Below are 21,795 nucleotides of genomic sequence, written 5' to 3'. Positions count from 1 at the left end.
AATTTGTTATTTTTCAATTTCCATGTTTTTCTTGAAATATGCGAGAAATGAATACAACAAATAGCCTCGATCTGCGCGTAATGTTATTGCGCTCTTCACTTCGCACACTACTACTACGCTTCCGAACTCACGAAAGAACGTCCCGATTGCTCAGTGGTAGAGCATGCCGGAGGTCCCAGGTTCAATCCCGCGTCACACCACAGACAACATTCTGACTGACCAAACGACCGATTCTGACTGCCCGCCCCATTCTAATTGGCACACCGATTCTGACTGACCGACCCATTCTAATTGACACACCGATTCTGACTGACCGACCCATTCTAATCGTAACACCGATTCCGACTGACCGACCCATTCTAATCGACACACCGATTCTGACTGACCGACCTTTTCTGAACGACCGATAAAATAACTGCCTTCTCGTTCGGGATGTAGCACCGGTGTAACACCAGTTGACTGGTTCACCGCGGTGCCAAGTATGCGCTTTATTCTTAAGCATAGTTTTAAGTTTGATTTTGCTTTTCCAGACATACGCAGATAAAACAACCACCCTTCAACATGATGCAACAGCTAAGTATCTAGTGGCCTCCACTCTTATAGGCAGTGCAAACTACAGTTTTAGTAAGTAGTTTTATGTATTGTGTTTGATCTTCATATTGTACTACTTTAATACGCATCAGATAGATTGTCAAGAGTCAGTTGTATGCAATCGTAGTTTTAGATATTATATATATTATAAAAGCATTTTATCAATGAAAAACACCCTTTTTGTAAACGCATTTCAGGTGTTACAGATAAAGACTGCAAAGGAACAATTTCAGGTAAAGCAGAAATGTAAAAAAAATATTTAGTGATAACTAAGGTGTGTGCTTAAATTTGACGGAATTTAAACTTTCATGTAAAAGTGAAATATACTAGTATATCGGTGACGAAAGTGTCATTTGGAGGTGTACAAGTTCAGTAAAAAATACATTATTTTCAGAATAACTGGACAAATCATAAGGTTATGGCACAATCACATGACGTCAATTTCCCAATAGAAAGAACAGACATTTCTCGAAGGCCTGATATAATAGATATGATAGTTATGGCGCCATAATTTCAATTTGTTAAAGATGCACTCTTTCTCCCGAATAAGATTTACCACAATTTATACAATTATTCTAATATGTCAAAAAGGATGAATAACTGTCAAAGACAATGGTTCTTATGAAAGACACCGAATTTAATTGAAAAGAAATGAGCAGAGAACACGGTATTTCTACCTTATGAGACGATAGTAGATCACAGTAAATATTTTAGCACTCAACAATCATTTAATATCTTAGCGTATTCAGCTATTAAATACACGGTTACAATAGTGTAATCAGTAATAAACATTTTCCACAAATACATTATTTATTAAGTAGTTAAAGGTTTATCACTTAAAGTTTATGTTTGGTAGACATGTGTATGTATTGATTTTGAATATAAGTGTCATTTTAAATAATGCTATTATACTTTTGTCATATTTTCTGTCAAAATGTGTCAAGCCTCTTGTCAATTCCACTCACACTTGTGCTGTTCATGTATTTACCCACACTTGTGCTGTTCTTGTTTCTACTCACACTTGTGTTGTTTTTGTATCTAGACAAACTTGTGTTATTCTTGCATCTACTCACACTTGTGTTGTTCTTGTATCTACTGACACTAGTGTTGTTCTTGTATCTACTCACACTAGTGTTGTTCTTGTATCTACTCACTCTTGTGTTGATCTTGTATCTACTTACACTTGTGTTGTTCTTGTATCTACTCACACTAGTGTTGTTCTTGTATCTACTTACACTTGTGTTGTTCTTGTATCTACTTACACTTGTGTTGTTCTTGTATCTACTTACACTTGTGTTGTTCTTGTATCTACTTACACTTGTGTTGTTCTTGTTATTACTCACACTTGTGTTGTTCTTGTATCTACTTACACTTGTGTTGATCTTGTATCTACTCACACTTGTGTTGTTCATGTATCTACTCACTCTTGTGTTGTTCTTGTATCTACTCACTTTTGTGTTGTTCATGTTTTTACTCACTCTTGTGTTGTTCTTGTTTTACTCACACTTGTGTTGTTCTTGTATTTACTCACTCTTGTGTTGTTCATGTTTTTGCTCACACTTGTGTTGTTCTTGTATTTACTCACACTTGTGTTGTTCATGTTTTACTCACACTTGTGTTGTTCTTGTATCTACTCACTCTTGTGTTGTTCATGTTTTTACTCACTCTTGTGTTGTTCATGTTTTAACACGCACTTGTGTTGTTCATGTTTTTACTCACTCTTGTGTTGTTCATGTTTTAACACGCACTTGTGTTGTTCATGTTTTAACACGCACTTGTGTTGTTCTTGGATCTACTCACACTTGTGTTGTTCATGTTTTTACTCACTCTTGTGTTGTTCATGTTTTACTCACACTTGTGTTGTTCATGTTTTACTCACACTTGTGTTGTTCATGTTTTACTCATACTTGTGTTGTTCTTGTTTCTACCCGAATTTGTGTTGCTCTTCTATTCACTCACACTTGTGTTGTTCATGTTTTTACTCACACTTGTGTTGTTCATGTTTTACTCACACTTGTGTTGTTCATGTTTTACTCACATTTGTGTTGTTCATGTTTTTATTCCCACTTGTGTTGTTCATGATTTTACTCACACTTGTGTTGTTCTTGTATCTACTAACACTTGTGTTGTTCATGTATCTACTTACACTTGTATTGTTTCTATATATATTATACGTATCTTCCATGGCCGAGAGTGTAAGATAGGTTCATTGCGACTCGAGCGTAGGTTTTTTTTGCGGAAACGAGGTTTACCGAGTTTCCGCAAAACACCATGCGTGAGGGTCGGGATGAACCTATCTTACACAAGCGGCTATGGTAGATGCTTTTTCTCCCACCTCAGATAAGTAAATCCATTAATTTAACCATGTTAGAAATTCTTTTCTCCCACCTCAGATAAGTAGATCCAATAATTTAACCATGCTAGATATTCTTATCTTGCCCACGGGCGAAGATAAAATGCCCGTATGGAATTCCTTTTTTAATGGTCACAACATTGTAATTACCTCCCTTGTTGAAGACTGTCGTCAGTAGCATCAATGAAATCTTGTCTTATGGTAATATTTAGAACGCTAATTAATTATTTCTCGCTTCAAATGCCACCATAAAACAGTCTTCAAGCACCATTCAAGAAATAATGCTTCATTCTCCTTAGAACTATTTTAAAAGACCGATTTGACTATTAACATTTACTGGATCATTGCGCGCATATCCATGACAACCACGTGCTATCGCATATCCATACGCAATTATTTTCACTAAACACAAAAGAGTTCCAGCAACAAATACATTTTTACTTAATTTTGTTTAACTGAGGTAGGAGAAAAGCATCTACCATAGCCGCTCGTGTAAGATAGGTTCATCCCGACCCTCGCGCTGGGTGTTTTGCGGAAACTCGGTAAACCTCGTTTCCGCAAAACACCCTACGCTCGGGTCGGAATGAACCTATCTTACACTCTCGGCCATGGAAGATACTTATAATCTTGCCCACGGGCGAAGATAAAATGCCCGTATGGAACTTCTTTTAATGGTCACCACATTGTAATTACCTCCCTTGTTGAAGACTGTCGTCTGTAGCGCATCATGGAAACCTTGTCTGGTGGCAATATTGAGAACGCGAGTTAATTATTTCTCGCTTCAAATGTCACCAGAAAACAGTTTTCACGCACCTTTCAAGATATAATGCTTCACTCTTCTTATAACTATTTAAAGACCGATCAGACCATTTACATACTCTGAATCACTGCGCGAATATCCATGACAACCACGAATTATTGCATATCCGTACGAAATTATTTTCACTAAGCACAAAAGAGTTCCGGCAAAAAATACAGTTTTACTTAATTTTGTTTAACTGAGGTGGGAGAAAAAGCATCTACCATAGCCGCTCGTGTAAGATAAGTTCATCCCGACCCTCGCGCAGGGTGCTTTGCGGAAACTCGGTAAACCTCGTTTCCGCAAAACACCCTACGCTCGGGTCGGAATGAACCTATCTTACACTCTCGGCCATGGAAGATACTTAAAATCTTCTTATGTTTCTGCTCTTATATCTACTCACGCTTGTGATATTGTTTTAATAATCGACCGCAATTTTTTTCTTCAGGAGTACCGGACAGTTTTGGGACCAATTTCTTAGCGCCATGTTTCAGTGGTAAGAGTTTCTGCATTTTACACATGTCAGTTCAACAATACATAGATCATGAATTGCCATTAGAAATAGACCTAAGTTGTTGGTGGCGAACAAATGCGTAACCGTTCATAAGACACTGTATTTTTTTGTACTTTATTTGTTGACATGAGCCATGGCCTTCCGGATAAACCATAGGTAATTTTGGAATCTGGAATAATATAACCCAATTATAACTTAACTTTTCCAGGAAACTGTTCCATATTTGTTACTGCAATGACTCATGCGTCAGTGGAGTTATGGGATAAAGACAAGAACAAAACTTTTGAAGTCGGCGGTGGAAACACATTACACATAGAATGGCAAGCTACACATTGGGTAAATTGGCCGGGTAAATTGGCATGCTACACATTGACTACTTTCTACTACTTAAAGGCGGTAGTGTTGAATTCTTCCTACTCCGTAACAGTACATGTACTACTTAAAGGAGGAAGTGTTGAATTCTTCCTACTCGGTAAAGGTACATGTAATACTTAAAGGCGGTAGTGTTGAATTCTTCCTACTCGGTAACAGTACATGTACTACTTAAAGGCGGTAGCGGTGTAAGCTCCCTACTCGGTAACAGTACGTGCACTACTTAAAGGCGGTAGAGGTGTCAGCTCCCTATTCGGTAAGAGTACATGTACTACTTAAAGGCGGTAGCGGTGTAAGCTCCTTACTCGGTAACGGTACATATACTTCTTTAAGGCGGTAGCGGTGAAAGCTCCCTACTCGGTAACAGTACATTAACTATTTTAAGGCGGTAGTGGTGAAAGCTCCCTACTCGGTAACGGTACATGTACTACTTAAAGGCGGTAGTGGTGAAAGCTCCCTACTCGGTTACGGTACATGTACTACTTAAAGGCGGTAGTGGTGAAAGCTCTCTACTCGGTAACGGTACATGTACTACTTAAAGGCGGTAGTGGTGAAAGCTCCCTACTCGGTAACAGTACATGTACTACTTAAAGGCGGTAGTGGTGAAAGCTCTCTACTCGGTAACGGTACATGTACTACTTAAAGGCGGTAGTGGTGAAAGCTCTCTACTCGGTAACGGTACATGTACTACTTAAAGGCGGTAGTGGTGAAAGCTCTCTACTCGGTAACGGTACATGTACTACTTAAAGGCGGTAGTGGTGAAAGCTCTCTACTCGGTAACAGTACATGTACTACTTAAAGGCGGTAGTGGTGAAAGCTCTCTACTCGGTAACAGTACATGTACTACTTAAAGGCGGTAGTGGTGAAAGCTCTCTACTCGGTAACGGTACATGTACTACTTAAAGGCGGTAGTGGTGAAAGCTCCCTACTCGGTAACGGTACATGTACTACTTAAAGGCGGTAGTGGTGAAAGCTCCCTACTCGGTTACGGTACATGTACTACTTAAAGGCGGTAGTGGTGAAAGCTCCCTACTCGGTTACGGTACATGTACTACTTAAAGGCGGTAGTGGTGAAAGCTCCTTACTCGGTAACGGTACATATACTTCTTTAAGGCGGTAGCGGTGAAAGCTCCCTACTCGGTAACAGTACATTAACTATTTTAAGGCGGTAGTGGTGAAAGCTCCCTACTCGGTAACAGTACATGTACTACTAAAAGGCGGTAGCGGTGAAAGCTCCCTACTCGGTTACGGTACATGTACTACTTAAAGGCGGTAGTGGTGAAAGCTCCTACTCAGAAACAGTACATGTACTACTTACAGGCGGTAGTGGTGAAAGCTCCCTACTCGGTAACGGTACATGTACTACTTAAAGGCGGTAGCGGTGAAAGCGCCCTACTCGGTAACGGTACATGTACTACTTAAAGGCGGTAGCGGTGAAAGCTCTCTACTCGGTAACGGTACATGTACTACTTAAAGGCGGTAGTGGTGAAAGCTCCCTACTCGGTTACGGTACATGTACTACTTAAAGGCGGTAGTGGTGAAAGCTCTCTACTCGGTAACGGTACATGTACTACTTAAAGGCGGTAGCGGTGTAAGCTCCCTACTCAGTAACGGTACATGAACTACTTAAAGGCGGCAGCGGTGAAAGCTCCCTACTCGGTAACGGTACATGTACTACTTAAAGGCGGTAGTGGTGTAAGCTCCCTACTCAGTAACGGTACTTGAACTACTTAATGGCGGCAGCGGTGAAAGCTCCCTACTCGGTAACGGTACATGTACTACTTAAAGGCGGTAGTGGTGAAAGCTCCCTACTCAGTAACGGTACATGTACTACTTAAAGGCGGTAGCGGTGTAAGCTCCCTACTCAGTAACGGTACATGAACTACTTAAAGGCGGCAGCGGTGAAAGCTCCCTACTCGGTAACGGTACATGTACTACTTAAAGGCGGTAGTTGTGTAAGCTCCCTACTCAGTAACGGTACATGAACTACTTAAAGGCGGCAGCGGTGAAAGCTCCCTACTCGGTTACGGTACATGTACTACTTAAAGGCGGTAGTGGTGAAAGCTCCCTACTCGGTAACGGTACATGTACTACTTAAAGGCGGCAGCGGTGTAAGCTCCCTACTCGGTTACGGTACATGAACTACTTAAAGGCGGTAGTGGTGAAAGCTCCCTACTCGGTAACGGTACATGAACTACCTAAAGGCGGTAGTTGTGAAAGCTCTCTACTCGGTAAGAGTACATGTACTACTTAAAGGAGGTAGTGGTGAAAGCTCTCTACTCGGTAACTGTGCATGTACTACTTTAAGGAGGTAGTGGTGGAAGCTCTCTACTCGGCAACAGTACATGTACTACTTAAAGGCGGTAGTGGTGAAAGCTCTCTAGTCGGTAACAGTACATGTACTACTTAAAGGCGGTAGTGATGAAAGCTCTCTACTCGGTAACGGTACATGAACTACTTAAAGGCGGTAGTTGTGAAAGCTCTCTACTCGGTCAGAGTACATGTACTACTTCAAGGAGGTAGTGGTGAAAGCTATCTACTCGTTAACGGTACATGTACTACTTAAAGGAGGTAGTGGTGAAAGCCTTCTACTCGGTAACGGTACATGAACTACTTAAAGGCGGTAGTTGTGAAAGCTCTCTACTCGGTAACAGTTCATGTACTACTTAAAGGTGATAGTGGTGAAAGCTCCCTACTCGGTAAAGGTACATGTGCTACTTAATGGCGGTAGCGGTATAAGCTTCCTACTCAGTAACGGTACATGAACTAGTTAAAGGCGGTAGCGGTGTAAGCTCCCTACTCGGTAACGGTACATGAACTACTTAAAGGCGGTAGCGGTGTAAGCTTCCTACTCAGTAACGGTACATGAACTACTTAAAGGCGGTAGCGGTGTAAGCTTCCTACTCAGTAACGGTACATGAACTACTTAAAGGCGGTAGCTGTGAAAGCTCCCTACTCGGTAACGGTACATGTACTACTTAATGGCGGCAGCGGTGAAAGCTTCCTAGTCGGTAACGGTACATGTACTACTTAAAGGCGGCAGCGGTGAAAGCTCCCTACTCGGTAACGGTACATGTACTACTTAATGGCGGTAACGGTGTAAGCTCCCTACTCGGTAACAGTACATGTTCTACTTAAAGGCGGTAGCGGTGTAAGCTCCCTACTCAGTAACGGTACATGTTCTACTTAAAGGCGGCAGCGGTGAAAGCTCCCTACTCGGTAACGGTACATGTAATACTTAATGGCGGCAGCGGTGAAAGCTCCCTACTCGGTAACGGTACATGTACTACTTAAAGGCGGTAGCGGTGTAAGCTCCCTACTCAGTAACGGTACATGAACTACTTAAAGGCGGCAGCGGTGAAAGCCCCCTACTCGGTAACGGTACATGTACTACTTAATGGCGGCAGCGGTGAAAGCTCCCTACTCGGTAACAGTACATGTTCTACTTAAAGGCGGTAGCGGTGTAAGCTCCCTACTCGGTAACGGTACATGAACTACTTAATGGCGGCAGCGGTGAAAGCTCCCTACTCGGTAACGGTACATGTACTACTTAATGGCGGCAGCGGTGAAAGCTCCCTACTCGGTAACAGTACATGTTCTACTTAAAGGCGGTAGCGGTGAAAGCTCCCTACTCGGTAACAGTACATGTTCTACTTAAAGGCGGTAGCAGTGAAAGCTCCCTACTCGGTAACGGTACATGTACTACTTACAGGCGGTAGTGGTGAAAGCTCCCTACTCAGTAACAGTACATGTTCTACTTAAAGGCGGTAGCGGTGAAAGCTCCCTACTCGGTAACGGTACATGTACTACTTAAAGGCGGCAGCGGTGTAAGCTCGCTACTCAGTAACGGTACATGAACTACTTAAAGGCGGTAGCGGTGTAAGCTCCCTACTCGGTAACGGTACATGAACTACTTAAAGGCGGTAGCGGTGTAAGCTCCCTACTCGGTAACGGTACATGAACTACTTAAAGGCGGCAGCGGTGAAAGCTCCCTACTCAGTAACGGTACATGTACTACTTAAAGGCGGCAGCGGTGAAAGCTCCCTACTCAGTAACGGTACATGAACTACTTAAAGGCGGTAGCGGTGTAAGCTCCCTACTCGGTAACGGTACATGAACTACTTAAAGGCGGCAGCGGTGAAAGCTCCCTACTCGGTTACGGTACATGTACTACTTAAAGGCGGCAGCGGTGAAAGCTCCCTACTCAGTAACGGTACATGTACTACTTAAAGGCGGCAGCGGTGAAAGCTTCCTACTCAGTAACGGTACATGTACTACTTAAAGGCGGCAGCGGTGAAAGCGCCCTACTCAGTAACGGTACATGAACTACTTAAAGGCGGCAGCGGTGAAAGCCCCCTACTCGGTAACGGTACATGTACTACTTAATGGCGGCAGCGGTGAAAGCTCCCTACTCGGTAACAGTACATGTTCTACTTAAAGGCGGTAGCGGTGTAAGCTCCCTACTCGGTAACGGTACATGAACTACTTAATGGCGGCAGCGGTGAAAGCTCCCTACTCGGTAACGGTACATGTACTACTTAATGGCGGCAGCGGTGAAAGCTCCCTACTCGGTAACAGTACATGTTCTACTTAAAGGCGGTAGCGGTGTAAGCTCCCTACTCAGTAACGGTACATGAACTACTTAAAGGCGGTAGCGGTGTAAGCTCCCTACTCAGTAACGGTACATGTACTACTTAAAGGCGGCAGCGGTGAAAGCTCCCTACTCGGTAACGGTACATGTACTACTTAATGGCGGCAGCGGTGAAAGCTCCCTACTCGGTAACGGTACATGAACTACTTAAAGGCGGCAGCGGTGTAAGCTCCCTACTCGGTAACGGTACATGTACTACTTAAAGGCGGCAGCGGTGAAAGCTCCCTAGTCGGTAACGGTACATGTACTACTTAAAGGCGGCAGCGGTGAAAGCTCCCTACTCGGTAACGGTACATGAACTACTTAAAGGCGGCAGCGGTGAAAGCTCCCTACTCGTTAACGGTACATGCACTCCTTAAAGGCGGTAGTGGTGAAAGCTCCCTACTCGTAAACACATTTTTAGTCATTTTCCTTAATCAGGTTTCTCACTGGTTATATGTTTATTAATAAATAAAATGTTTTATTTTCATAACCTTATTGAGAATTAAGGCTTGTATGTGAAAAACACATTTTTTTTTAAAAATTTTAAAATGAAATAACGCGCTGCAGTTGATTCTATTTCACGTAGGTGCATGTAACCTCTGATGAAGAAGTTTCTGTCAGCATACACGAGGAATCGGGGTACGGGACCAGACTGATCCCAACTGATGTCCAAGGACCTAACTACGGTACACGTGAGTATGCTCGAAGATACAACAGGTTTATCTTTATTTCGTCCACATTGTTATGTTGTTGTAACGTTCGATACTAAAGACGTAACACATCCGTTCAGAGAGAATCGTCCTCGACTTTGAAGGGGTCGCCTGGTCTTATACATATAGGCACTGAACCTCCACACGGAGAACTAGTTATGCCAATTTGCATATTACCAACCAAGTAAATCAACGTACTATGAATGCACTTTCGCCTACAGCGCAGCGTTACATTATTTTATAGATGAAATTTTTTTTTTCTTAAACTTGAATACTAAATACTTTCCCATGACTGTCTAAGGCCATTTGAAGTCAGTGCTCAGATACACTAATACTATTCAATTACACGTCAATAATACAGTAGAGTTGTCTTCGTTGATTTCTTTTTAATTGTACTTGTAGGTGCTTCGCGATAATCACTTTCCTCAAGATACTGTACATTTTAAGTGGTACAATGTACACATTACTTGATGACGTAATGCACTAGAAGTAGTGCCCACACGTGCACGCACTCGAACTAATAGCGTTTAACATCACATTTTTCAGGCCCGGAACAGAATTGCTCAATCAATCTCAATACGGAGGAGTGGACACCAACACGTATGCTTGTTCATTTGTTTTCATTTGCCTCACAATAAAACATGGCATGCAAATATGGGTTGTTTCCTGTTTTGAAAGAAACGAAATGAACTCGTCTGCTTTCGTTGTTTTTCAAGCTCGGCGAAAAAGAAAGTAAATAAGTAAAAAGTCGCCCGCACTTACATTTAATGTTGTCATAATTTCCAGTTTTGCAGAGACTGAGATGGGTAGTTTTTAGTTTACATCATCTTAGCCATGTTGAAGACTTTTTTTACACAAAGGTTGTATTACATTTTTCTAATCACTCAGTGTTGATTCCATTCACACAATTTATATTACTGAATTATTAATCACTCATGAGTTTTTAGACCGCATTTAATATGCCAGGATCCTACACTCAAGTTTGTTACGTTGATTTTAGGTAGTCCCTAATATAGCTTTTTGGCAATGTTCTGCAACGTTTCTTTAAACGAGGTGGCTATACTTACAAATAATTATGAATACAGTACCTAAAAATATAAACCAAAAACCTTTAACTAGGAGGCAGGCTTCGTTAACTTTGAATCAACATCATTTCCCTGAACTGTTAAAAAAAACACCTGTAGTAATATTCGTAGATTGAATTTACATCTAGCTAATACTTGTCAAGTAAGTTATAATACAGATTCAAATAATAAACTGTTCTCAAATAATTTAAGAATGGTAGTCTCTCCATTAAAATTACCAATAGTGCGAAAGTTACGATGGGGCTTGTTTCCTAAAATTTCTTCGTGCAATTCTGGGAAATGTATTTGCTGTTCTTTTTTTCGAAATAGCCCTAATATTACCTCGACCATAAATAAAAGGACGTTTAATTGTTTACTTAAGGATAACGTCTCTTGAAAATCATCATGTTCTAACCTGAAATGTAGATACTTGTGGAACACAGTATGTAGGACAGACAGGGAGGCCATTGCAAGCCCGATTACGTGAACATGTTTATAAAATCAAAAAGAATACTAAATCCTTAAATTTTCTACATCAACATTTTTACAAGACGGGACATAGTTTAGATAGATTAACCATTCATCCAGTAGAACATCTTATATTTACAGGTAAGGAAAGTAATTCTTATAAATTTAAAGCAAGATTCATCGCAGAACTTAACTGGATTAAACGCTTGCAAACCCCATATCCGCTTGGACTTAATGATAATATATTTAATGTAGGTAATATTTCAAAATATAATAATATTGATATTTTTTCATTATTTAAAGATAGTAAGCGCAAGACAAGAGCACATGGCAAGAGAATTAATGGAAACATTAAATAAAAACGACGTAGAACAATTGATATGGAACAGTGTAATAGTATCTTGTTACTAAATGGCAAACATCGACTTTATGTTCCCTTTCAGTTACTTCTTTACGGTCACTTGATAGGGAAGCTGATAATATTATTTTAAGAACTGATCCGAAGTATGAATGCGCTTGTATCGTTAATGGATATACGAAACATTACCTTCATCCCACTATTGAAAATGTTGATACTAGCAAAAGATATCGCATTAAACTTTTTTTAGCAATAAGGGTTTAGATCTTCTTAATCTAAATAATTTATTTAAGAATAAAAATGTAGAAAAATGTATTCCACACTACTTTAAGATTAAAGAAATGCCAATGATATGTTACAAATATAAAAAGCCTATTAGAAATACCATATTTAATTATAATAAAGTAGCATCAGAAGATGATATTTCCGCTAATACACTTTCTTCTTGAGATTGTATTGACTCCATGTACCGCTACGACCCTGTTGGACATATTGTTACAGGAGATTTTTCTTTTATTAAAAATAATATTCTTCGAAAACTGCTAAATAAAGGTCCAAAATACCAGATAGCATCTGAAATTAATTTCCATACATGTAAATTAGAATTGACAGACACTTTCTCCAAATATAGTAAAAGCTTGTGCAAAAGAGAAGGGGTCAAACCAAATGCCTTATTGCCGTGGATGAATAAAATATTGTACCTAATAGATAAGAAAATAGAGTTTTTCAACAATTATCCGTTGGCCTTCCCCCAAAGTCTATTTCGATAACTCCAAAGCTGATCATGGATATCAAATCCCTGCATAAAAAACTTGTATTTGTACCAGCTGATAAAGCAGCTAATAATGTAATCATAGTTTGACGTTTGTATTATGTAAATACTGTTATTGAAGAGTTACATTCTTCTAGAACTTACATTTCAAGCCAACTCGATGAAGAAAGTGTTATTAAAAATCATATTGATTCTAATGCTAAATTTCAAGTTCCTTTGAATGATGATCATAAAAACATTCTTACTATACACTGGTTGCCTAAATGCATACAAATCCGTATAAATACGATTTATTGTTAATCCCATTTCTTGTTCTACTAAACAAGTTTCAATTTTACTTAAATCCTGCTTAACAGCTATAAAGTTTCATGTGAAAAAATACTGTAGTAAAGTTTATGAGAAATCTGGAATTAATCTCTTTTGGTCTATCAATAATTCTTTAGATTAAGTTAATGATTTTGAAAATAGACGGTATAAGGTCTCGGTGCTTAACAATATATTAAGCAAACGATTGGAATTCCAATGGGTGCCAATTATGCACCTTTACTTGCAGACCTCTTTTTATACTGCTATGAAAGTGAATATATGTTGAAATTATCTAAGTCTGGAGATCTAGCTCTTGTTGATAAATTCAATAGCACTTTAAGATATATTGATGATATTCTAAGTTTAGATAATCCTGTGTTTACAGATAACAATCATTCGATATACCCTTCACAATTGCAACTTAATAAATCTAATACGTCCGTTTTAAAAGCATCCTATTTAGATCGGCAACTAGAAGTAAAGGAAGATATATTGAGTATCAATCTTTATGATAAACGTGATGATTTTAATTTTAAAATAATTAATTACCCTTCTTAAGATGGTGATGTTCCTAGTTCACCATCATATGGTGTTTTTATTGCACAGTTGATAAGATTTGCTAGAATATGTACGGATGTAAAAAAAATCAGCTCTCGCAGTAAACTTATGACGCAAAAACTTCTAAAACAGGGTTTCAGATATTATAAATTAAGGAAAACTTTCTCAAAATTTGCTAATGGTCATTATAATCTCATAGCAAAGTACAATAGTAGTCTTAAATCGCTGATTGCTAATTGTATTGCTCATCCCGATTTTTATGGTGATGTTTTAAAGAAAATTCGTAAAATTAAAATGTTTCCAGCAGGTAGTTGGGCAAATGGACTTAATGAATTACTTGGATTTTATTTAAACCGTGGATATAAATGCAATATTTTAAAGAGCACTTTCCTTTTAGATTTTGAATATGAATACCTGAAACAGAATATAGGGTTAAATATAGCATCCTTTCATAACTAAACTTTCAGTCCTTTGATTTTTTATGAAGATATTGCTAATTCATATTATCTTTAAAACCGTTTTTGGCGAACACGTTTTTGGCTGACTCGGAGTGTTTAATTAATAATGTTTTCTTTATTTGTTCCCAGTTTTAGTACATTGATGCTTTTTATTATGAAACTCAATGATCATACAGTTCTAAACCTTTTATTTTATAAGGCAGACTGTGTGGGATATATATAGTTTCTAACGATGACTGCATCGTACCTTTGAAAAGTTTTTGCATTAGGTGCTCTAAATTGTTTCCTCCGTCTGCAGATAGAGTTGGGATCTCTAATCATAGAAGTACTTGGGGTTTACCTATACGTTAATTATTATTTGTTTTATTGATAAGTTTCCTCACGTTAATTCATACTTTGATAAGATTTACCTTTTGCGTTTTATCTTTATTAAGGATTGTTGGGATAAGAGTGAGGTTTGTGCACAAAAACTAGTTTAAACCCCCAGTAAATTTACATTTTACTGACCGTTCCAAGGCGGTACCTAACAATTCTTGATAAACATACCTATTTTTTATATATATAGTGTGTATGCACTGTGCTGTTTGTGGAGTTTTGTGCTGTTCTTCTATTTTTCTTGTCTGTAATTTTGTGTTCTATTTCTTTGGCCCAGTGCCACTAAACCGGGTTTATGTTAAAACTCTTTGCTACTGAGCTTGTTTCTGTAGCTTTTAGCATAAATACCATGTTATAAATCACACTGAGGTAGTGGCATAGATCAAACATACGCATACATATTATTTTAATTAATTCTGCTTTTTGATTCGAGAGATGGTATTCGCCTCGAGTGGATTTTTGTCAAATTCGCATTTCATTAACGCTAGCTAATTGAAATCAAAACACTGTAATGATAACTTTTTCTTTCATGCTTTTCGATGAAATATGGGGTTTTATCAATGAAATATCAACAGTGAAAATATCAATGTGATATTTTCACTGCAAAATAAGGAGTGAAAATATCAACTTTCAGAACTACTTTTAAAATTCTTTGTAGTAGCTTCCTCTTGATCAAAACAGATCACTTTGAACCAGAAAATGTTGGCATTTTTTTTTTTTAAATCAAAGAATTGTTTTATACATTTTAATAAATATATATTTGGATATTAACAACTTACCGTTTATTACCGGTTATCCCGTTTTTCAAGCATTTTCTTGATCTTGAAGCTGAATGTTCGAACATTTGCTTTCATACCAAACAAATAACAAACGAAAACAACTGTTCGAACATAAACATAATTTTATATCATCGTTCAAATATATTTTGAACTGTTTGTCAATGTTATACGTAAAACGAGCTTCCTGGAAAATTCACACAACAATTTACAGATAATCTGATATTTTTTACCCCACCCACGCCTCAAAATTTGTCAACAAACTAGCGTGGCATTCACTCTTTACCTGGAAAACAAACCTGTTTTTAAGCGAAACAGACTGGTCTCTGGCAGTATAAGATGACTGAATATTCATGCATCATGGAACACAGTCTAAAACAAAGAAAACTGTTGAAAATCCAATGAGTCTCCGCATTTGTTTTGCTACTAACACATTTGACCTTCTAAATTTTCATTTATTAATTGGCGGTGTAGTTATTTGATTATGTATAAATGCCCCGCTCAAAATGTTTTCGTTATTTTTTGGAACATGTGTGCACTTATAAAACTTCATCAATAAGTGTTCATAAAAGCTTTGCACTAAAAAACGAGCGAATAATAAACTTTAAGAATGAACAGCAGAGAACTTTTTCTCAACAAACCGGAAATAGAAAAGTTGACAGCTATAACTAAGCGTGAGGTGCGCCCCACGGGTAGCGGCGTAAAAACTACTCTTTTCAAAAAGGGGGTAATTTAGAAATAAATTAAAAAACCCTAATAAAACTCCGAAAATAAGCATAAAAGAAACAGAAAATTTATTCATTTCAGTTTAAAATTGAATTCAATTTCACTCGTGGTCATAACATACGATCGTACACTGAAATAAACAAATATCCTCTATTTTGTTATAACATTACTGGTTCAAATCGCTTAAAAGACATATGATTTCATGGCATTTTCATGACGCAATATTTTGCTTTATGACGTCATTTTACCATCGCACAATGATACTTCTTATGACGTTAAGTCTTCCGGAGTGGAATACGGACTACCGTTGTTTGCGATAGGCACTGCGTGTGGAATAATGATGTTTATATACTTTATCTTTAGTGTGTATTTATACAATATTAAGTGGTGTATGTACTTCTACTTGTACTTTTTTCTGTATGTTCCAGAATGTTTTAACATCCTTGAGGCTTATCCGGCATTTGCGTACGTCTGTGGTCCTGGTAATAATATCTGCAGGCATGTGCAAATACCTCCCCGTGAAACGCTAGGAAAGGTCCATTATATCCCGCAGCTTGCTCTGCTCGGCGATACAGTAACAGACGCTGGCATCATGATTCTGGCCACCGAGGACAGCACGGTTGTGACGATCTGGGAAAACTATACCAGTACAATATATGCTAATCTTCAGTTATCTGCTGATGTACATAGTCAACAAATTAAACTCAACACGGTGAGACTACATTGAACATCAAGTGTGTTATGAGCACACACCTGTCATGAACAAATACAGTCCACGAACTCGCTAGTAATGTACTTTAAATATTGGTGCCTGGTCACCTTTTACAAGCTTTCAATTAAAAGGTTATTTCTATCTGATTAAAAGAATACAAAACTATTACAAACAATGCATTATAGATAGGTAATTACAGCTTTTATTTATGATATTGATTTAAACTGTTATCGGACTCAAAATAATCTCAGGCCAAAACAGTTAAGTTTTAAAGAATAGAAAATAGTTTTGTTCTGGTATATAAAACCCTACGCGTTGGATTTGTTTACATTTGGTGTTTACGAGGTCAACTGTTTACCAAGTTTCCATCGAAACAGTTTCTATTTTATGCTTAGAATTCGGATACCACGATAAATTATCTGTGTATTGAATACCATGAAAAATGCTCTATGTATCGGATACCATGATAAATGCTCTATGTATCGGATACCATGATAGATGCTCTGTGTATTGAATACCATGATAAATGCTATGTGTATTGAATACCATCATAAATGCTCTGTGTATCGGATACCATGATAAATGCTCTAGGTATCGGATACCATGATAAATGCTCTGTTTACTGAATACCATGATAAATGCTCTATGTATCGGATAGCATGATAAATGCTCTGTGTATTAAATACCATGATAAATGCTCTCTGTATCGGATACAATGATACATGCCTTGTGTATCGGATACCATGATACATATATGCTGATATATGCTCTTTTTTGGATTGGAGTATGTGCTTTTATTTATACAAATACTTAGTAGGCGTTTAACTGAGAATAGGGAAATATTTGACGGGTACTGGTACGTGTGGGCTACTTAATGTGTACCACATCAACCAGGCTTGTGTACATCGGAGACGTTCAGTCAAATAGTCAATGCAAACGTACAATTGATCCGATGTATTATTGTAGTTTTAACCAGGTTTCACAAAGTGTAGAAAAACGAGCAGATGGGAGGGCGGTGTCAAACTTACCTCTTGCATCGACTAATTTAAGTTAGAGTTCACAATTTTCTATATATTAAGAGTTTATGGAGATAATTCATGGAATTATGTTTTTGCCCGTAGGGTCAAGGTCACTGCTGATTTAAAAACCTATTATCTTGTTATATTGAGTGTTTAAAGCTGCACTTTCACAGATTTACCGTTTTTACAACAAATTTTATTTTTGCATTGGAATGAGCAATTTTTTTGCGCAAATAACTGCAAGCCAGTGATATCAGACTGCTGACAAAAGATTAGATCGCTGATTTTCATATTTCCATTCCAAAATTAATGTTTTATGGCTAAAACCGTTACTAACGGTTTAGGAAAATGCATAAAACATCAATTGTGAACTCAATAATGTAAAAATCTACAATCTAATGTTTTGTCAGCAGTCTTATATGACTGGTTTACATGCATGTTCGCAATTGGCTCGTTCCAAGACAAAAACATAAAAAAGTTGTCAAACGTTCAATCTGTGAGATTGCAGCTTTAACCCCTTTCGGGTTAAATGGATTGTTTAACCCCATTAGAACTCATAATCGGGTTATATGGATTGTTTATTCCCATTAGAACTCATAATCGGGTTATATGGATTGTTTAACCCCATTAGAACTCATAACCGGGTAATTTGGATTGTTTATCCCAATTAGAACTCATAGTCGGGTTAGATGGATTGTTTATCCCAATTAGAACTCATAATCGGGTTATATGGATTGTTTATTCCCATTAGAACTCATAATCGGGTTATATGGATTGTTTAACCCCATTAGAACTCATAACCGGGATATATGGATTGTTTATCCCCATAAGACTTCAGTCTATGGTTATATGGGTTGTTTACCCCAATATAACTCATTATCTTGTAATATGGGTTGTTTAACCCCATTAGAACTCATAATCGGGTTATATGGATTGTTTAACCCCATTAGAACTCATAACCGGGTAATTTGGATTGTTTATCCCAATTAGAACTCATAGTCGGGTTAGATGGATTGTTTATCCCAATTAGAACTCATAATCGGGTTATATGGATTGTTTAACCCCAATAGAACTCATAACCGGGATATATGGATTGTTTATCCCCATAAGAACTCAGTATATGGTTATATGGGTTGTTTATCCCAATATAACTCATTATCTTGTAGTATGGGTTGTTTAACCCCATTAGAACTCATAATCGGGTTATATGGATTGTTTATCCCCATAAGAACTCATTATCTGGTTATATGGATTGTTTACCCCATTAGAACTCATTATCTGGTAATATGGGTTGTTTAACCCCATTAGAACTCATAATCGGGTAATATGGAGTGTTTATCCCCATTAGAACTCATTATCTGGTTATATGGATTGTTTATCCACATAAGAACTCATTAACTGGTAATATGGATTGTTTAACCCCATTATAACTTATTGGCGGGTTATATGGATTGTTTACCCCATTAGACTTCAGTCTATGGTTATATGGGTTGTTTACCCCAATATAACTCATTATCTTGTAATATGGGTTGTTTAACCCCATTAGAACTCATAATCGGGTTATATGGATTGTTTAACCCCATTAGAACTCATAACCGGGTAATTTGGATTGTTTATCCCAATTAGAACTCATAGTCGGGTTAGATGGATTGTTTATCCCAATTAGAACTCATAATCGGGTTATATGGATTGTTTAACCCCAATAGAACTCATAACCGGGATATATGGATTGTTTATCCCCATAAGAACTCAGTATATGGTTATATGGGTTGTTTATCCCAATATAACTCATTATCTTGTAGTATGGGTTGTTTAACCCCATTAGAACTCATAATCGGGTTATATGGATTGTTTATCCCCATAGCAACTCGTTATCTGGTTATATGGATTGTTTACCCCATTAGAACTCATTATCTGGTAATATGGGTTGTTTAACCCCATTAGAAGTCATAATCGGGTAATATGGATTGTTTATCCCCATAAGAACTCATTATCTGGTAATATGGATTGTTTACCCCATTAGAACTCATAATCGGGTTATATGGATTGTTCATCCCCATTAGAACTCATTATCTGGTTATATGGATTGTTTATCCACATAAGAACTCATTAACTGGTAATATGGATTGTTTAACCCCATTATAACTTATTGGCGGGTTATATGGATTGTTTACCCCATTAGAACTCATTATCTGGTAATATGGGTTGTTTAACCCCATTAGAAGTCATAATCGGGTAATATGGATTGTTTATCCCCATAAGAACTCATTATCTGGTAATATGGATTGTTTACCCCATTAGAACTCATAATCGGGTTATACGGATTGTTTATCCCCATTAGAACTCATAATCGGGTTATATGGATTGTTTATCCCCATAAGAACTCATATTCGGGTTATATGGAGTGTTTATCCACATAAGAACTCATTAACTGGTAATATGGATTGTTTAACCCCATTATAACTTATTGGCGGGTTATATGGGTTGTTTAACCCATTATAACTTATTGGCGGGTTATATGGATTGTTTAAACCCATTATAACTCATTATCTGGTAATATGGATTGTTTAACCCCATTTTAACTTATTATCTGGTAATATGGATTGTATAACCCCACAAGATCTCATTATCTGGTTATATGGATTGTTTAACCCCATTTTAACTTATTATCTGGTAATATGGATTGTATAACCCCACAAGATCTCATTATCTGGTAATATGGATTGTATAACCCCATAAGAACTCATAATCTGTTTATATGGATTGTTTTCACCCCATTATAACTCATTATCTTGTTATATGGGTTGTTTTAACCCCATTGTAGCTCATTATCGAGTTATATGGATTGTTTTAACCCCATTAGAACTTCTTACCTGGGTATATGAACGGATTAACAGCAACTCACTAAATTAACTACTCGTAAGATGTATACTTTTATTCTTCTTTTGCAGACCTACAAAATTGAAGCTACGAAAAGCGTACACGTGATATTGCTTTTGAACATTCAAACCAGTGTGCGACAGTTGGTAAATGTACCGAGTATTGACCAGTACAGACCCATGCAGGAATTGACATTTACTGACAGCCAAACACATCCAAATAATTGGTAAATTGTATATATATATATATATTTAACAGCTGTTATTGTTCGTATATATGCATGTTACTGTATTATTGTTTTCAAAGATACGACTTCAATAAAATAAAATAAAAGGGTAGTTCTATGTTGTATCCTAACCTTAACCCGTAACTTTTTGTAACCGAATTATGTCACTTTTTCCGTGCTGGGAGGGGGGGGGGCGGCATTGATAGGTTTGCATACACCATTAGTTTCATTGAAACTCTTCTGCTAATGTACTTCGTATGCACTTTCCTCTTTTGAAAGACCTCCCTCCCAATATGTGTTTATACATCACATTGTACAAATTATGATGAAAATCCATATACAATTGTTTCAGGACTGGAATAAGTAAAAATGGCATCATATACGACATGCCACCGGCACTGGTTCCCGTGTTTGGCCTTTGGATGGTGAAAAACAAATACATACTAGCAGGAGAGCAGAACTTTACCAGCATTAATACGGTATGAACATACACATACGTATACACACGTGCACACTAACACTAGTACAAACACGCACAAACACATACACAAACACATGCACACGCACAAACACATGCACACGCACAAACACATGCACACGCACAAATACATGCACACGCACAAACACATACACACGCACAAACACATGCGTCATGCACACGCACATACACACGCACACACACATGCACACACACACAAACACATGCACACGCGCAAACACATGCACACGCACAAACACATACACACGCACAAACACATGCCTCATGCACACGCACAAAAACATACACACGCACAAACACATGCACACGCACAAACATATGCACACGCACAAACACATACACACGCACAAACACATGCACACGCACAAACATATGCACACGCACAAACACATACACACGCACAAACACATGCGTCATGCACACGCACAAAAACATACACACGCACAAACACATGCACACGCACAAACATATGCACACGCACAAACACATACACACGCACAAACACATGCGTCATGCACACGCACAAAAACATACACACGCACACACACATGCACACGCACAAACATATGCACACGCACAAACACATACACACGCACAAACACATGCGTCATGCACACGCACAAACA

At 38.0% G+C, this 21,795-nt stretch overlaps 1 protein-coding gene across 1 annotated transcript in view; it reads left to right on the top strand.

Moving 5' to 3' along the window:
* LOC128205352 (uncharacterized) overlaps positions 1-21,795 on the top strand; it is a 53,761-nt gene that overhangs the window by 14,750 nt on the left and 17,216 nt on the right. Inside the window, exons 7-15 of the mRNA XM_052906926.1 lie at positions 531-624; positions 789-824; positions 4,192-4,239; positions 4,466-4,593; positions 9,849-9,954; positions 10,519-10,572; positions 16,262-16,545; positions 20,516-20,670; positions 21,023-21,149. Of these exons, the coding sequence (XP_052762886.1) occupies positions 531-624; positions 789-824; positions 4,192-4,239; positions 4,466-4,593; positions 9,849-9,954; positions 10,519-10,572; positions 16,262-16,545; positions 20,516-20,670; positions 21,023-21,149 (1,032 nt within the window). The remainder of the gene's footprint in view (positions 1-530; positions 625-788; positions 825-4,191; positions 4,240-4,465; positions 4,594-9,848; positions 9,955-10,518; positions 10,573-16,261; positions 16,546-20,515; positions 20,671-21,022; positions 21,150-21,795) is intronic.

The sequence above is a fragment of the Mya arenaria genome, chromosome 10, assembly GCF_026914265.1.
Source record: "Mya arenaria isolate MELC-2E11 chromosome 10, ASM2691426v1".
In the NCBI taxonomy this organism is placed as follows: Eukaryota; Metazoa; Mollusca; class Bivalvia; order Myida; family Myidae; genus Mya; species Mya arenaria.
The sequence above is the reverse complement of the archived record's forward strand: the minus strand, read 5'-3'. Positions and strand labels throughout refer to the sequence as shown.